Source organism: Cupressus sempervirens, chromosome 8 (genome assembly GCF_028749045.1).
Source record: "Cupressus sempervirens isolate cs-2001-9-10 chromosome 8, ASM2874904v1, whole genome shotgun sequence".
NCBI classification, from domain to species: domain Eukaryota; kingdom Viridiplantae; phylum Streptophyta; class Pinopsida; order Cupressales; family Cupressaceae; genus Cupressus; species Cupressus sempervirens.
The window spans coordinates 87,052,342-87,067,504 of NC_143125.1; the positions used below are offsets into that span (position 1 = coordinate 87,052,342).

A 15,163-nucleotide genomic window follows, 5' to 3' on the forward strand; every position below is an offset into this window, starting at 1 on the left:
TATAGATGCTTCATTTTCTTTTATCACTTATCCTTAATAGAAAATAACAATATTATTTTGGGAGATGCAAGATTGTTCTACACCCCAGGATACTCCTGCATCAAACACCTGAGATAGGAAAAAAATCTGAGGACCCACAAAATGGAGTGGAGTAGTTGGACAACTGTTTTAGGTTGTTGGTAACTTGCAGTGAACACCATCATTGTTGTAGACATTAATAGCTTCTTCCTCTACCTCTTCCAACACTTAGTTGGGACACTTGTCATCCTCCTCCATGAAGTGTTCAATAATTTCCTTTTCATCCATGTGGATTCACTTCCAGCATAGCTATTCTCCTCCACCAAAGGCACTCTCCTCTCCTCCTCCCTTCATGGGATCTTGGCTCTCACTAACCAACCACCTCCACCAATAACCTGCAACATCCTAAACATGCTCTATGCACAAAGATCTTATCTCCACAGAATCTAAAACATTCACTCGCACTCTCCCCACACCTTATACATGCTCATAGGCAATATCTATTAGCTCATCTCTTTTCATCTCTCTTTCACTAAACTCAGAAAAATCAATCAACTCCTCAACTGCTGCAACATCTTCCACAGCTGCAATGTCTTCTTCACTTGGCATTAACAAATCTTCTATTTGCAATACCCTCATTTCTAATCTTCACCTCAAATTCTTGATCAACTCCTCCAACAACCTGAAAATCTTCCCTCTGAACTCCATCTCCTACTAACTCAACTTGCAAGGTATTTTCTTTTCCATCGCATTCTCAACTTTCACTCCCCAGCATCAGGTCCACAATTATTGTGTTCTCCTCTCTTCTATTCCTTTATATAGGCTTCTCACTTCTTTTGCCTTCCTATTGTAATTGTCTTTATTCAATGTGAATCTCCATGTCCCAAAGCTCTCTTCCCAATAATGTTCTAAGAACAAAATCATCACAAACCTCCTCATGACCCACTTCATCTTCCTCTCCTCAACTGTTACAGTATTTCACTCTCATTCACCTTTTTTTGCAGCTTCAAGCTCTCAATCACTCAAGACTCTATACGCCACAACGATCCTTTTGAACTAACAGCATCCAATACTCCGTGCCATCAAATCTAGCTACACAACCGCTTCTCACTTTCACGTGCAAACTACCTCACAATCAACTATCTATTTACACCTCTACTCTTCAAGCTCGAGTCAGGTGTCAATTACCTCATGTTCATCTATTTGTACACAAACACAAAAAAACTCATTCTACAACTTCTTTGTATAGCTCCTCTAACAAATTGCTCATAAATTTGCAACAAACTCATATACATCATTCCTCTACCCAACAAAGATTTCTAGACAAAACACCTCTCACTTCCTCAAGCCACTCTCTCTTATTTGAGGAACTATGTGCACCATCAATGTCCATTAGAGGACAACTAACATGCTCTCGTTAAAGTTTAATCCAACCCAATGTCCTAGTGTACATTCAACGATCTATCTGCAGACTCAAGACCTCTAGCTTTGATACCATTTAACATAGGAGGCTCTCCTAACATACTCAATCACATGTATTACACTACATGAGAGTTACTCTGCCCAACATATACATAGCATAACAAAGAGAATAATTCACAAAATTCCAAGAAATAACTTGCCTTCTATTTCTCAATTATATGAAAATGTACACATGCTCTTCTATTTCACATGCCTTGCATTTCTCAATTATATGAAAATGTGCACACGCTCTTCTATTTCACATGCTCTTCAATTTCAATAAAATGAAATACACATTCTAGAATTACAAAATATTAGCCATTTAGGTTTGACAAATTTACAACATGGAGCAAAAAGTTGTTCTTCTACACTCCTTACTACTCGTCTTCATTTATGAAGAGAAGAACTTAACTTTGACTAAATAACCTCTAGCTCAGGCCTCTCCTTTTAGAATCCTTGTGCCTCTAGAAAATCCCACTCCCTCTTTTGATCAACATCACACGGCTATCAATAAAGCAACAACTAGCCAATAGATGACATTTCAACTTCCCCAAGATGCCACCCAAAGAGAGATCTTTTCAATTTTCCTAAGTGGGTTCCTTAAAAGGTGTCTTTTCTCATTTTAATGTAGCCATTCAATAAATATGAGTACAAGACTGCCCCCTTTCTTGTCCCCACATCAATAAGGGTATTTCTATGATTTTAGCATTATAGATGATAGGAAAAGGTGTTCCTTAGTGGAAGATACAATATCTTTACCCATAGGCCACAAATATTAAATATTTTCAACGTCCTATGTCATTTTGGGCATTTTCTTAGGTACATAGAGACCTATAGATGCTTGCTTGTATTTTTATCACCTAACCTTAATAGAAATTAACAGTTTTTTAGGAAGATGTAGGATAGCCCTACACCCTTAGATGGTCCTACATCTCCCAGAAAATATGATAAAGAGATTACATTGACTAAAATACTGTTCAACAAGCTGAGCATCAAATCGTTTAAGCTCATATAGTGAAAGTAAATTCGTAAACGATGTATGAAATTGGAATCATATCCTATTGAACACGATAGAGAGACGAAATTAAATAAAATGTTGTATGCAACAATCTGACTGCCAAACAAGATAGACTAAAGTGGCAAATGTAAACTGTTACCGAAATTCGAAACCCTGGTTCAAATCATAGCAGATATGATAGAGTTAAAATTGAATAAAATCCTGCATCTAACAATCTGAACATGGATTGGGGCATGCTAGGGTAGCGGATACGAATTGGCTCAGAAAATTGGGACCCAGCTTCAAAGCTTAATACACACAATAAAAAGTTAAATTGGATGAAATGCTGCATCCAATGAGCTAAATGTTGAATGGGATGAACTCAAATAGCAAAAATAATTTGGCTCACCGATTCAAATTCTGGTACATCTTTTCAAATTCTGATAGATATTGTGAAGAGTTAAAACTGGGTAAAATATCACATCCGACCAGCTGAGTTAGGCCAAGGCAATCCAAGAAAAGATATTTCTTGGCCGTAGCATCTAAGCTAAAGGCTGTCTGAAAAGAAGAATATTACAAATTTTAAAAACACGATAAAAACTCGACATAAACCATTTGGGTTTAATAAGCCCTACCTAATAAGGCGCAACCAATGCCCGCACGCACCAGAATCTAATCCCAAGGTGTATGCTTAATACATAAAATATGAAAACCATAGAACTACTAGATACAAATCAAAAACCAGAATTCTTCTTCATAAAGAAAAAGATGAAAGAGATCAAGGTTTCGATACCCATTGAGTGAGGTCAACATTGAAGTCGTACAAAGTCACATGAGCTGCCGTGGTGAGAATTTCTTCGACATGGCGATCGATCCGCTGAAGAACAGTTAAATTGGAGTCGTTGGTAGCCTGCTGGCTCAGTTGCGGGATTATTTTACCGTTCTGAGACATCGTATTAAGGATTACCACTCTCGTTCTCTGTTATGTCACATTCGTCTCAATTCTGTTCGCCGTTAACAGGAGAGACCTGAGCATCTATGCCCTGCTATTTCCGTCTATGGGCTTTCGTTTCGATTAAGATGGTCGAGCGAATCAGTTTTTAGAGGAATTTTTTTCCGCTTTGGTGGAGTACTTTATTACCTACTGATTTTGTGTGGAGGTGTTTTTGAAATTAAAAGCGATCAAAAGCAAGGGGGTCGGCCCTTAACAGTCAAAAGGCTGGTAACCAGCACATTATCAAACAGTAACAAAATCAGACAAAAAAACCAGGATAACCAGCAGTCAGAGACAAGAACCTAAAACTAGAGAGCTAGAATCAGAAAGGAACCCAAGCAACTAATCAAAGTCCAACGAGGCACCCAGGCCAAACCAAATCTTAATTACAGCTGATAACCAACAAAACTATAACTGTCATAATAGTATATAAAGTCGTTGGATCCATGGATCCCATAACTGAACAGAAATAAAAAAAGACTTAGATTTCTTTTTTTCCTTTTCCTCTTGCATGAAGAAGAATTTGGGCCCAGTCGTCAGCAAGGAACTTAAAGAGTAATTTATTGCCCTCCATGTCCAAGCCAGCGTCCTCCTTCTCCTATGCCAGCAATTGGAGGGTAGTCGCAGCAGCATGAGTAACTTTAAGTCCAAACTTGGAGAAGGTGAAAAACCCCTCCTCCAAAGCTTTGACTCTTTCCTCGAGGTTTCTGTAATGCTCCTCCACTGTCACCGTCTCCTCTTTATGCTCCTCGACCTTCTTAGCAACAACCTCCTTCATTTTTTGTCCCTTTGGTTTATCCTGCAACACCCATGGGTTAGAAGAAATCTTTGAATTTTCCTTAACAGGGGAAGAAATGGTAATAGGGGAATTATCCTTTTTGCTCGTCTCATCACAAAAAGTAATGGGTTTAAGTGAGAAGCTAGCTGAAACATGGGTTGTCTCAGTATTCCTTTCTTTGTCATCCGACACTTGAATTTGAGTGTCATCCATCAAAATGTTCCTAGAATTGAAACTTTTTCCCCCTCCTCATTACCATCATCCTTTTTAGAGTTGGAAGTGCTTTCCTCCTCCCTTCTGTCACTGTTATTGTCAGAGCTATTTTCTTCAACTTCCTCAATAGGGTATCTAATTGACTTCTAGCCTGGGACTGAGCTAGCCTACCAGACCTTCTTCTTGCTTTTCCCCCAATATCTTCATCAGAATCCTCTCCAACAACCTCTACCACCTTATCAACTTTTAATTTCTTGTTTCCCTTTTGTTCTATGGCTATGTCAAGTTTTTTTTTTCTTAGTATCCTTACTAGGAGATGGCCTAGGAGTATGGATTTTCGTCCCCGTATTGGAGCTCGGGGGGGAAATCCTACTATGGCAAGGGTTTTCCACAACAACCTCTCTGGGGGGACATAGAGCTAAGTGGAACTGATACAGATGAAAAATTAACCCGTGATGAATAATGGTGAAGTTTAGGCCTTTACTTTTTTTTCCTTAATATCCTTAATCATATCCTCAAGCGAATGTAGAAGAAAAAACGGAATGGAAATGAAATCCCTATTTCCAAAATGATTCAACAAGGAAAAATGATAGTAATAGCACACTCCAAACCTGCCTTCCAAGGTGAGATACTTCATCAGGACCAAACACACATCATCCCAGGGCTCAGGTAGCTTATACCTTTTAAACCCTTCTCTGTAGCGAATCGGCTCCTCATTCTCTGCAAAGAAGTTTTTCATGCTATTCTCATCCGAGACTTTGGTGACTTTCTTCCACTTTTTTCCCTTCATTGCGAGTCCTGTTGCCATGGCAATAACCTCCTCCATGACTTGAAAAGTAATGTCGTTGATTGTGACCTTCCTATCATCCCAATTATTCACAAATTGTAACACACAAATTTCATCGTGCCCAGCCATGGACATCATATATGGCAAAAAACACCCTTCCTTCAAGAGATACCAGGTCGCCATCCTGTCCTTGAAGTTCTCAAGTCTCATTGGTTCCAACTGATTTAGATCACCTCCCATATTAATTTCACCACTATCTTGCCTCTCTTCCTCAGAAATACGCATCAAAACTTTATCGCTTTCCGATTCTCTATGGTTGCTCTCTTGCTTTAATCCTTTGGGGGAATAGGGATCAAAATTACAGACCCGCATGTGATGAGCACCAGAGTCCCATAACATCTTATTATGAGATTCGTGGGTATTAAAAAATCTAATTTTCTCTCCCCGTCGATTTCTGACATCCCAATCCATAATATCTATCGTACTTCCATTTGGGAAGTGATTCGAAGCTTGCCCTGAGTTACCATAATTGCGAAAAGACAATTTCCTTAATTCGTCTTGTCATTTGTACGGCCACGTCTGTCTCTTATTTCCAAAACGCTAAAGTTAAATTTAGCGACAAAGTTCTCCATCTCGCCAAAATTGGCCTTACTTTTAAATTTAGTGATCATCATTTTGAATTCTGTCGCCTTTTTCCTTGAATATCAACATCCTTAGATTTTCGTTGATATCAACTAAATTTTTCCAACACGTGATTGCCCTAACGTTAAACCCTATGGCAGCCGCAACATCTGCCACTTGATTACCCTCCCAGTAGAAATGTTGCAGGTGGACCATTCTCATTTCCTCCAATATATTTTTAATATCCAAGATGATATTTCTAATCTTCCATCCCAATTTTGCATCCCCCTTTACCCAATCGATCACCAATTTGGAGTCCCCTTCTATAGTTAACTCTAAAATGTTTCTTTCCCTAGAGAGTTGTAGACCCCATAATAATGCCATAGCTTTTGCCACATTATTGCTACCAATCCCCACCTGGCCTACATAAACCAATAGAACATCACCATTCCTGTCTCTCAACACACCACTAGCCGTTCCCTGTCCTCCTTTCGCAACTCCGTCAAAATTTAGTTTATACTGTGTGATGGTGGGTGATCTCCATATTGTCTGTTGTCTCCTCCTCCTAGCAGAGCTATCAAAAAGGAAGAAGTCCTCTTGACAACCCCAATTCTCAGCCACAATGCCTTCAAGTCTTTTGGGTTCCTCCTTTGGCATCTTGTATTTAGCTACTCTTATATTTTCCTTCAACAGTTTGTTCATCACTCCAAAAACCACTTCAACCGTCCTATTTTCTCCCCTGAATATCCTATTATTCTTTTCTTTCCATATGTGCCAGCATACATATGGTGGGATAAACTTCCATAAGAGGATTAGTCTTGGATGATGGAATGGGCAATCCCAATTATCCACAAACTGTCCCAAGTTATCTTTCATGACCCAAACCACCCCCAATCTTTCCCAAACCTTAGTCCAGATGTCAACTGCAAACTGACATTCAATGAAAAGGTGGTATATACCTTCTTCCTTTTGTTCACAAAGGCAACAACGATTTGTTATGTAGAATCCCCTTTTTTTCAAATTATTGATTGTTAGGATTTTTCCATGTTGAACCATCCACCAAAAGAAATTAATCTTAGGTATAAGGTTACTGATCCATACCTTACTCCACGTAGTTGGGCATAGTTCCTTACTGAATATTAGGGTATAAGCAGATTTGACAATGAAGTTCCCAGTCGGAGTTAAATCCCAAGCTAATACATCTTCCTATGGCAGCATTGGGATCCTCTGTTCCTTTATTAATTCTTCCAATTCCTCTATGAGAATACCTATCTCCCGCGGATAATCCTCCTTCAATAGTTTCTTCTATATCCTCCCCTAATCAATGTAGTCTCCCACTCTAACCCTTATGTCCTCCTTAAGGAGTTCCTTTAAACCACTATATTTACTTAAAGCCAGCAGTTTCCCCTCCGTCTACCTGCCTTCCCAAAACTTTATATTGAAGCCATTGCCCATAATCCACCTCAATGCTTCTCTTAGCAGTCCTCTATTTCTAATAATGTTCTGCCAGATCTTTGAACCACTCGGGAGGTCATTATTATACAAGTTCCACCGAAAGGAGGTATTAGACAAATATTTAGCTTTCATAATATTTCCCCACCCCGTGTTTCCTTCTACCAGTCTCCATCCAAATTTTGTAAGGAGAGCTTTATTAAGGTCTTTCATTCTTCTAATCCCAAGCCCCCCCTTAGCTTTTGGTTTACACACCTCCTCCCAGTTGACTAGATTCAATTTATTTTTCTCTTCAGTCCCTGACCACAAGAAATTCCTTTGAATTCTCTCAATTTTCTCGGCCATATTAAGATTAATCTTAAATATGGATAAGAAATAAATAGGGATTCCCTGAAGGGCAGCAGCAATCAGTTGAATTTTTCCGGCATTGCTTAATATCATCCCTTTCCACCCTGCAAGCTTCTTTTGAATTCTCTCCACTATCAAATTCCAAAATTCATTAGACACCTCCTTGGTAGTGAGGGGGAGGCCTAAATAAGTGTCTGGGAGGCAAGCGGATTGGCAATCCAAGATTTTCCTAATCCTTCTTTGAAGTGAAGGATCAGTGTTAAAGAAATAAATCTTGCTTTTATGGTAGTTCACCCGTTGCCCTGAGCTTTCTTCATATTTATGTAAAATCATTTTCCAGGCTTCAGCCTCCATGATTGAAGATTCTCCAAATAGGAAGGTGTCATCCACAAATTGTTGAATAACCTCAGCTTCTTCATTAGTGGCTGGTTTCACACCTTTAATGCAACCTGAATCAACTAATTTACAGAATGACCTTCCCAAGACTTCAACAACCATGATAAAAAGGTAAGGTGAGAGGGGGTCGCCCTTTCTTAAGCCTTTTCCTGCCATTATGTTACCCCATGGGGACCCATTTAGTAGGACGAAGTACTGCACTGAGCTCACCATCAACATGATCAGGTTTATAATCCTATTGTTAAATCCAATTCTTTCTAGTACATCTTAAAGGAAGTCCCACTTGACCTTATCATAAGCTTTGGAAATGTCTAACTTGAATGCCATTCCAGGTTGCCTGCTCTTTTCCATTGAATGGATAACCTCATGGGTTGAAATAGCCACATCAAGGATCTGTCTTCCTGGCACAAACCCGTTCTGAGGACTAACAATAATTTTTTCCAAGAAAGGCTTTAATCTGTTCACTAGAACTTTGGCAAAGACCTTGTAGATAGTATTACATAGACTTATAGGTCTAAAATCATTCAAATTCGGAGGATTGGAATTTTTAGGAACTAGTGCAATAAAGGTCTTATTTATGCTCCGTAGAATTTTGTTAGTTCTATAAAAATCCCTAGTCGCCCAAATAACTTCTAATTTGATCACCTCCCAGAATACTGAAAGAAAGCAGGTGGGAAGCCATCAAGGCCCGAGGCCTTAAAAGCTTTCATTGAGAACACTGCCTTTTTCACTTCCTCTTTCGAGATCTTACCAAGGACCCAATCATTTTCCTCTTCTCTTATACTCCTTGGGATTGAATTAATCAGACTTCTCCTGATCACCTGGTTTCCAGCAAAGTTATCTTCCTTAAGCGCCTTACTGAAGTGATCAACCACAAGTTTCCCCATTTCCTCCTGCTCTTTCAATACCCTTCTTCCTTCATCACTTAGTTTTGAGATAGTGTTTCTTCTTTTGTGGTTAGAAGCAGATCTGTGAAAGAAGGTGGTATTTTTATCCCCTTCCTCTAGCCATTGGATTCTAGATCTTTGTTTCTAGAAAATTTCCTCCTTTTGTAGGATCTCTTTCCACCTCCTTCTAAGTTTTTCCTCTCCCTAAATATTCTCCTCCGAGTTATTCCCTTCTGTAATAGCCCCTTGGATTTTTTTTAGCTTTTCCTCAACTTCTCCTTTACCTTTAAACAGATCCCCAAATGAACTTTTAGCCCAAGCTCTGATATTTCTTCGAATATTATCTAGTTTCTGGGTAAGTTTGTACATTGCAGTACCCTCTATTCTTATATTCCACCACTCCTTAATCTTATCTTTGAATTCTGGATGTGATTCCCACAGTATTTCATATCGGAAAGGTTTCTTTCCCCCTTTATAGCCATCCTCCCAATGGAATAAAATGGGTGAGTGGTTAGACATCGTTCTGTTGAGATTTTCCAAGTAGGAGTTGCCCATGCTATTCCAATTCCCTGACGGTAATAATCTATCCAGCCTAACTTGAATGAGATCTTCTCCTTTCCTATTATTAGTCCAGGTGTATGGGTTACCCCTCAACTCCACATCCATGAAGTCCAGCTTCCCCATAAAATCACTTAGATCTTGCAAGCTCTCTTGACATTCTCTATTGCCTCCCCTCTTCTCTGAATGGTAAAGAGGGGTATTGAAATCACCCATACACACCCATTTCTCCTCCAACATAGTTTCAGATATCCTTATCAAATTGTCATACATTTCCTTCCTCCCTAATCTGCTATTAGGTGTATAGATATTAATCAGTTTCCAGCTATTACTATTCGATTGGAAATGAGTAATTATAAAGTTTTTTTCCTTCCATATCTCATAGCCCTTCAACGAGTTTAGATTCCACATGGTAGCAATTCCCCCCGAAGCTCCATCTGAATCCCTATGTATATACCTCGCCCCTGGCCAGATATAGCTAGCAATTTTATTAAAATTTGAGCTAGACATTTTTGTCTCTTGAATTAACACAGTCTATTTTTTCCTAAGATATTAATTGCTTGAGAGCATACTGCTTCTAGGGATTATTCAATACCCTTATATTCCATGAAAGGAGTTTCATTTCTTACCTTTTGTTACTGTCTCCAGTGTAAGTTGTTTACCACTGGCTACATCTCTAGCAGTTTGCTTTGTCCTAGTAACTCTGCTTGATGGTCTTCCTGCTATTCCTGAAACTCCAATATCTGGTTTTCTCCCTCCCCTTTTCTTCTTCTTTTGCACTTCCCATTCCCCATTATCCTCTTGAGGCGAAGAGGGGCTCATCTCCTTATCCATATTATTAATGCTTTCCATTACTCTTGCCGCAATCTCAACCTGCGAGCCCTTTACTATCCTCAGAGGGGAGCAAACTAACTCCCTTATATCACCTTCCTTATGCTTATGGTCCCCCTCCCCCCCTGTTGTTGAGGAGCCCATGAAAGTGGGGGTTATCCCTTTCCCCTTAGAAGGGGTTTCAAGCATGCCCCCCCCAGACTAGATTGTTGTCAAATCTTGTATAGTGTTGGTTCCTTCTATTTCTCCATCTTCTAAACACTCTTCCGCCGAAGACCTTGCCAAAGGTGAGCCATTCCTCCTAAGCCTTCTCATCTTCCTTAGTCTCCTTACCCCTAGGACTATTTTTTGTGGAGGTGTTGGGGATCGTAAGAATTATTTATTTATTTCATTCTTGAGGAATTTACGAAAAAAATTAATAAATGAGAACGTACCCAAGCTCTAGCCGAGTCACCGTTCACTTTTGGTTATAATGCCTCTCTAATAATAAATAATTCACTATATCAATACATTTATAAAATCAATCTATAAATAATAATAATCAGACCTTTATATATGTTCAATATTACATAAGGAGGATAGCATGTAATGTTGAAATTATCTAGTTTTTTGTTCTCTTGTGCAAGTGAATTGCTTAAAGCTAAGGTTTCGCTTCTCATTAATAAAAATCTACTATGTACAAGTCGTTACTTACTACTATGCATAAATTGAACCAATATTGGGGTTCCTAGCTCAGGTCCAAACAACCGATATGGTGCCTGAGCCGAAGGCCTTGCCCTCGGTATTAACTCAATTTTGTGATCTATGGCCCTTCTTGGCGAGAGTTGAGTGGGCAACTTGACTGGCATTAGATCCTCAAATTCCAACATGACCTCTTATATTTCTATTGGGATCGGTGTCTCCTTGACTCCTTCCAGCTCATCCCAACCTCCAAGTAGTGCTACCAAAAACATAGGCTCCTCGTCTTTCTTCCTAGTTGTCTTCTCCAAGCTTAATGCTGAGATTTTTGGAGCCTTCTCAAATATCGCCTCTCAGATGTCTTAACCATGCATGAGTTTTATGAACTAAGAACAACAATGACTCCAAAGGAGGCATCACTGTAACCTTGCCTAACCTCAAGAATTCTTGGCCCAGTATCAACTTAAAGTCATCCATATCGATAGCCATCAAATCCATGTGGCCTTATCGCATTCCCACTTCTACCATTGCACCCTTCACCATACTAGTTACTCTTTTGGCAAGTGAATTCACCACCTTAAAGGAACTTGTGCCTAGTTGCACCTTAAGTCCCAGTTCCACAACTCTCCTAGCTGCAATGTAGTTGTTTGTGGCTTCTAAATCTGCCATTCCTATGGTAATCTTGTTATTCATCTCTACCTCCACATAGCACAACCTATGTTGACTCTCAGGCCTGGCTGATGTAGCCTTTTGTTGTTGTTGTGGGTTCTTCACTACACTCAAACCTTGAATCACCCCCATCACTGTGGTTGACACATCCTTCTCTGCATTCTCATTCTGTGTAGAAGACAACCGTTGTCTCTCAAGACAGTCCTTGGCCCAATGGTTTTGGTTCCCACAAATGAAGCACCCACATTTCTTTTAATTTTTGGAATCCTCCTTCAAGTTCCCCTTGCCCAAGTCCTTCTTGTGTGTTGGTTTCAACATTCAAGTCAATTTTGTACTTGAAGATGCTCTAGATGACTTGCTACTACCCTTAGCCTTATTGTCGCCCTTCTTTTGGAAATGATTATTTTCATGTTTCCAATGAGGTCAATTATTGTTGTTATATTTGGACCCAAACCTGCGGTCATCCAATGCATCTGCAATGGCAATGCATCCTCCAAAGTTGTTGGTTCACTCTTCCTTACTTTAGCCATTACACCTGATTGTAGATCGGTTATGAAGAAACACATCTTTTCTATTCATCCTAGTTTGGCATCTGCAACATGTAGGTCCATAAGTCTTGGATGTAATCCCTTATTGACCCAACCTACCTCATGAACTTTAACTTATACCTCAACTCTAGGTTGACACTCTTTGGCTTGAACTGTTGCTTAAGTTGTGTACACAAATCATCCCAAGTGTCCACAATTGGCATGGGCCTTCCTGCCTTTCGGTCTTCCAAGTGTGTTCTCCACCATAGCTTTGCTTCACTTGATAGGCAACACACAACCTCATTAGGTTTCTCCTTATCTAAAAACCCTCTTAGAGATTTTAGATAACTCTCCATGTCAAATATGAAATTCTCCAACACTTTGTGTTAGAATAATAAAGTATTTTTTTATTAATTAAATCATATTGATTTAATTATTAAGTCACTTATTATCTCTAGTTTACTTAAGCTAAGCTTTAGGCATATAATAATTAATTAATTAATTAATTATTATCATGCAACCTAGGTTTTACTTGTTAGGATTTTGATCTCCTTTATAAGGATGATCTCTCTTTGTAATTTATTCATTCACTTTTGATAATAACAATTTCTCTTTTTGCTCATCAAGAATGTCTCATCTATGGATTTGAGAATTCCAACCTCCATAGCTTTTGCTTCTCTCTTTCTATCATAGGTGTTTGCATGTAGGTGACTCTTGGAGCTGCAGGGTTGATCTTTCATCAACTTCAACATGGTATAAAAGCTATAGATCTTCGTGCCCCTGTTCTGTTTATGAGAAGTTTGGCTTGACTTTCAAATTTGTGCTTTTTTCTTTCGGAGGGTTTTATTTTTCATAGTTATTTTGTATTGAATTTGGGGGGTCACTGATTTTCGAGTCACTTTGAGCCCAAACAGATATCACTGTTGAGCTCAAGGTGCCCCAAAACTCCTATTTTTCATATAAAATTTGTCCAATTTAGACACAGTTGGAATTTGAGGCCAAGAAATTTTGCTTCTAGATTGGGCACGTTCCTCGAGGCAATAATTTTTTAGTTTTTTTCTTTTTTTGAAGTCATCACTTTTCGTATTTTAGCACACAAATCGAGATTTTTTGTTTTGAAAATTAAGATTTTTGGCACATTTTTTGGGGCTATGATTTTCTAAATTTTTTACGCGTAGATCAAGCTTTTTTTGAAATTTGATATCTTTGGCACATTTCTTGAGGCAACAATTTTGTGTTTTTTGGCACAAAAATTGAGATTTTTGGGCTTCCAAATCGAGATTTTGGGCATGCAAATTGAGATAATTTTGGTATGAAACTTGCACTCTTCTTGAGGTGATTTCTGGTGCTGGTGGGAACACTTTTGAGACTTTTGGCACAGATCCCGATGTGGTATTTTTTTGGCTTTTCTAGTGCTTTTTTGACCTACATGTGGTTGTTTGGCCATAACTTGCTCTTCCAAACTTTGTTTTTCGATCTAATGGAAGTGTCAGAAAGCTGATTTCAAGTCTGTTGTGATGGTACCATTTATTTGGATTTTTTTATTGTTTGGTTGCCGATTTATGCAACAAAAATTAGAGGTTCTACTTTGTACTCCTGGAGACATATTTTGAGCCATTTTATTTTCCAAATTCTACTCTAGGCACATCCCATTCAATTTTTTACTTTTTTGCATTCTGATGGATATCTTGGTTGTTTCAGGTCCGGGGATTGATTTTGTTATTTTAGATGATTCTTCATGGTTATACTACCTATTGTATCATCCTTAAATGTCTCTTTTGATCTTTATTGACATGCAGGTGATTCTTGGGAGTTGTGGGGTTAATCTTTCATCAACTTCAACACCTTGTCATCCCTTTCCCCATCATAGGGATTTGGGGGTTTCCTTTTATGCCCAACCTTGACACCCCTTCCTTGAGTGAAGACTGCCTTCAGGAAATCAACCTCCTTGGTCAACCTCTGAACCTCTGATGCCAATGCCTGACAACTTACAATCACTATATTATGCTCCTCCACTAAGGTTTGGTATTCTAGTATTGGGTGATATCTTTTTTTGGCCACTTTTTGACCTATGTGCAAGTAATAATATCTATAGAGTGGATTATTATTGGTGAGAAGTTGAAACCTTACCTTTAAGCAGTTAAGTCGCATATGAGAACAACAATAGAATTAGATAATTTTGACATTTATCAGTACCTCAATTGAACGCCTAAAGTTAGCTATAGCCAATATTGAGTATGTTCCCCTAGTTGTGGGCATTAAATCATTAACGAAAGAAATTAATAACTTTTTACAAGGTCAGAGAGATCTATGGAACCTTTTAATTTGTACACACCTCAAGATTAAGGTGTTGAGAATCTTAATCAAGTTGTAATCTCTTATTTAAATATGTTATTTGATGGTAATTTTGACCACTAAGTTTGTTATTTTGTCTAATTATTTTTCTTCAACTAAAAAACTTAAGTTGTCTGCCACTAAAATATTCACATAGTCTAAACTAATATCATTGTATGACATGCATTTCATGTTAAAATGCCACTATGTCTTTACCACATCCATGTTGTATGATAGGCATGTCCTTTTTTGTAATCTTCCTTTGGTATAAGGCATCTACCTATTTCACACCTCAAATTTTGAGAGCTGGTCTTGCGCTAAGTTATAAGTATTTTTGCTCTTCATTTAATATTTGCTCCTATATATGTTTTTCCTCATGATATCCTGTGGGGTTAAATTCTTTGATATAGTATATTTTTTCTATTCATTTTACTTTGACTATATGATAATCCAAAAAATCTCCTGTAATATTTTTAAAAATTTCTTCATTGCCTTTTAAACATTATTGAATGTTAATATCCCACTTTTTCATCTATCTGTCATTTCGCTTTGTTTGTGTTGTCTCCTATCTAGTCTCTCTTCCATAATCAACTTGGATCAATAGTGTTTTTTCA

The 15,163-nt window shown here is 38.4% G+C and overlaps 1 protein-coding gene across 2 annotated transcripts in view; it reads right to left on the bottom strand.

Moving 5' to 3' along the window:
• LOC149541759 (mRNA-decapping enzyme-like protein) overlaps window positions 1-3,548 on the bottom strand; it is a 101,085-nt gene extending 97,537 nt beyond the window's left edge. For both annotated transcript variants that reach the window (XM_089796871.1, XM_089796870.1), the window contains exon 1: window positions 3,270-3,548. In XM_089796871.1, the coding sequence (XP_089652997.1) occupies window positions 3,270-3,428 (159 nt within the window). In that variant the 5' untranslated portion in view covers window positions 3,429-3,548. The remainder of the gene's footprint in view (window positions 1-3,269) is intronic.
• Window positions 3,549-15,163: the final 11,615 nt, after the last annotated feature.